At 33.6% G+C, this 3,287-nt stretch overlaps 1 protein-coding gene across 1 annotated transcript; it reads left to right on the top strand.

The window, feature by feature from the left end:
- The first annotated feature begins 481 nt into the window (after nt 1–481).
- On the top strand, nt 482–2,581 carry LOC132627488 (uncharacterized). The gene is made up of 2 exons (XM_060342860.1): nt 482–1,125; nt 1,431–2,581. The coding sequence occupies exons 1-2, from the start codon at nt 855–857 to the stop codon at nt 2,147–2,149; spliced, it is 990 nt and encodes a 329-aa protein (XP_060198843.1). The 5' UTR covers nt 482–854; the 3' UTR covers nt 2,150–2,581.
- Nucleotides 2,582–3,287: the final 706 nt, after the last annotated feature.

Genomic DNA, 3,287 nt, shown 5'->3' on the forward strand with positions numbered 1-3,287 from the left:
AAATATAGAAATTCGTGTTCATTTCCAAATAAACCAAAACAAGTACAAGAAACATATATTGAAATGGTTGGAATATTTTTTTCTCCAAAAATTTATTTGATAGAAAGGTGTTCATTTTCAAATAAACCAAAAAAAGTACAAGAAACATAAATTGAAATGGTTGGAATATGTTCTCTCCAAAAATCTCTAGCAATACAGCTAATCTGCTACATATATTTCTCCAAGTCAAAAATGGAATTGTTCTAAGCAAAGGGACTTTGGTATATGCATATTTTTGGTTGGGTGAATTTGTGGCCAATAGCTCTATGGCATGACCCTTGCCTAAGCTGGCTGGCGTGGTCTCACAAGTTGATAGTATGATTGGAACATGAAACAAAGCTCGTGGGCATCTAAACTTTTCCTTTCTTTATTATCACTTTGAACTACTTTCTTTTTTCTTCTTCAACAATATTTTAGTCTTTCTTTATCTTAATAATGAGTTGTTAGGCAAGGAGTTGGAGAAAAAGTAGAGAATTTAAGAAAGATAGAAAGGAAGGAAGGTCACACTTGTGACCCCATTAGACAGATAGAGCAAAAAGGTGGATAATTAGAAAAATGCACCATCAAACGTATGGTAAAATAGAGAAGCACATCAACAAAAAGTAATAAAAGAAAGCTGTTCTCTTCTTTTGCCTCCCATCCTTGTTTCTTTTAAAAACACTCTTCTAAGCACAAGATTCAGAAAAAAAGGTCCCCAAAGATCATCATCATCATCATCATTCCTAGAGTTCTTCAAACCCCAAGATCCCAAAATTAGCTTAAACAACATTCAAGAAGAAGAAGAAAGAAACAAAAAAAAAAAAAAAAAAAAAATCATGAAAGGTACTAGAAGAGGGAAAGGACCTCCTTCAACAGACCTTTTAGTATGTTTTCCATCAAGAGCACATTTAACACTTATGCCAAAACCAATATGTAGCCCAGCAAGACCTTCAGATTCCAGCAAACGCCACCATAATCATCATGACCTCAAGAAAACTAGTACCAGAATTGGTGGAGTTCAAGCCCAATCTAGTCCTCTGCTTTGGGCTAAATCCAAGAATTCAGAGATCATTTCAGAGCCCACTTCACCAAAAGTCACCTGTGCAGGTATTGTGCACAAGTATAGTTTAAGGGATGAGTTCAATTGTAAAGAAATTTAGTATAAATATTTATGTTTTGAACCATAGAGGTTAAATTTTTAAATGGGATATTTTCATTTTTTTCCCGTTGGCCAAAATTAACTACTGGTGCTACCCGAAATATACAAAACCTATACACTGATTATGTATATTACATGTATATTATATGTATATCTATACTTAACATACAAAACGTATACACTTGCTGATTATTTTGTAAATTAGATCACTGGAAGGCATTGGACGATAATAAGATCTTTTTAAATTATGCAGGGCAGATCAAGGTACGGCCAAAGCAGGGGAAATCATGCAAGAATTGGCAATCAGTGATGGAAGAAATAGAGAAACTACACAACAGAAAAGCTCAAAAGAAGAAAGGTCCTAATTGGATGGAAACAATTGGATTGAAGAAAGATGTAATGCAATTCTTAACATGTCTTCGTAACATAAGGTTTGAATTTCGATGCTTCGGTTCATTTCCAACAGCAACTCATGACATTACCTCTGATGACGACGACGACGACGATGATGAATTACAAGAAGAAAATCATATAAGTAGGGAGATAAATGATGATGAAGATGAAGAAGAATCTTCAAGAACTGTATTCTCCAAATGGTTCATGGTTTTACAAGATGAAAATCAGAAAACAGAGTCCACTAAAACAGAGTGTTTTGATAATGATAATGATGATGATGTTCCTAATTGTGTACCACCACCTAATGCACTTTTACTCATGCGTTGTCGTTCTGCTCCCCCGAAAACCTGGCTTCAAGAAACACAGCAACAACAACAAGAGGAGGAGGACAGTGAAGAAGAAAAGGAAGCGAAATCGACTGTGGAAGAAATAGAAAACAAGAAGAAAAATGAGAACTTAGTAGTGATGAGATATGGGAGTGATTTCCACAAATTTTCTGCAGATATAGCAAAGGAGACATGGGTTGTGGGTGGTGTTAGAGATCAATTAGCTAAAAGCCGAAGCTGGAAAAGGTAATTAACACAACATAACACGACAACAGTTAAAGTCAGATATATCATGAAGTTATGAAGGTTGTACTTGTAAACCAATTCCTACAGCAAAATAGGCACAAAGAAAGAGCAAATGACCTGACCAGCCTACAAAATCAACTTCAAGCTCATTATTTTTTTTCCCGCTTATATTATCTTCCTATAGTATTATACATATTTCTGATGTTTGGATTTCTTAATTCTTCTTGAGTTTGTGTTGGTATTCCGTACTCTGAAGAATCGAGCTTTTGGTATTTGATTCTTGAGATTGCAGAACCTTGTGTATACTCTGCTAAAGAAAGTTTCTTTCAATTTTCGTTTTTTTTTTGGTGTTGTTGTTTCATTGACCAATGTATGTATTTTAGTGAAGGACTTCCGAATTATTTTGTTAGGGTAAGTGTTCCCTCAATACTTTCAATTTTAATTGTCTCAGTTTATGCAATTGAGTTTTAATTTGATTTTTTTTTTTAACAGTTTAGGGAAGAGGGATTATTTTAAAGTGCCAAATGCATTTTCCGTAATTTCATTTTTCTTTCACTAACAAATGCTAAAGTTGAATTAAACGATATTTACCAATTTTAAAAATAATAAACGCAATTAATATGTTAAAATCTAAATGAATTAGATAACAGTCCATGAATTGCAGACATGCTGAGGAAACTAATTAGAGTACCAAGATAACCAGATACATGATACAAAAAGATTGCATCACATTTCTCCTTAGAAAAATTAACTTTTAAAAAAGGCACCCAAAGCATTGCAACTAGGCATAAAGCAGGTTGTATTCTTTGCCTAGCTTAAGGAGTATGAGGAAAGCAATTACGCAAAAAATATATAGGGTCATAATTCAAGAGAATTATATCAACTGAATATTGCAATCACTGACAAAGTAATAAATAGTCAATTTATTTTGGGCAGATCTGTATTAATCACTCATGTACTTAAAAGCATGCCTGTTCATTTATTATCTGCTATGAATCCACCTATAGGAGTAATCAAACAAATTCACAGAATTTGTGCTAAATTTTTTTGGGGCAATGATACAGAAAATAAAAAAAGACACTGGATTAGGTGGGACAATCTATGTTTGCCTAAACATGAAGGGGTACTGGGTTTTAGATCTT

Source organism: Lycium barbarum, chromosome 2, assembly GCF_019175385.1.
Source record: "Lycium barbarum isolate Lr01 chromosome 2, ASM1917538v2, whole genome shotgun sequence".
Classification (NCBI taxonomy): domain Eukaryota; kingdom Viridiplantae; phylum Streptophyta; class Magnoliopsida; order Solanales; family Solanaceae; genus Lycium; species Lycium barbarum.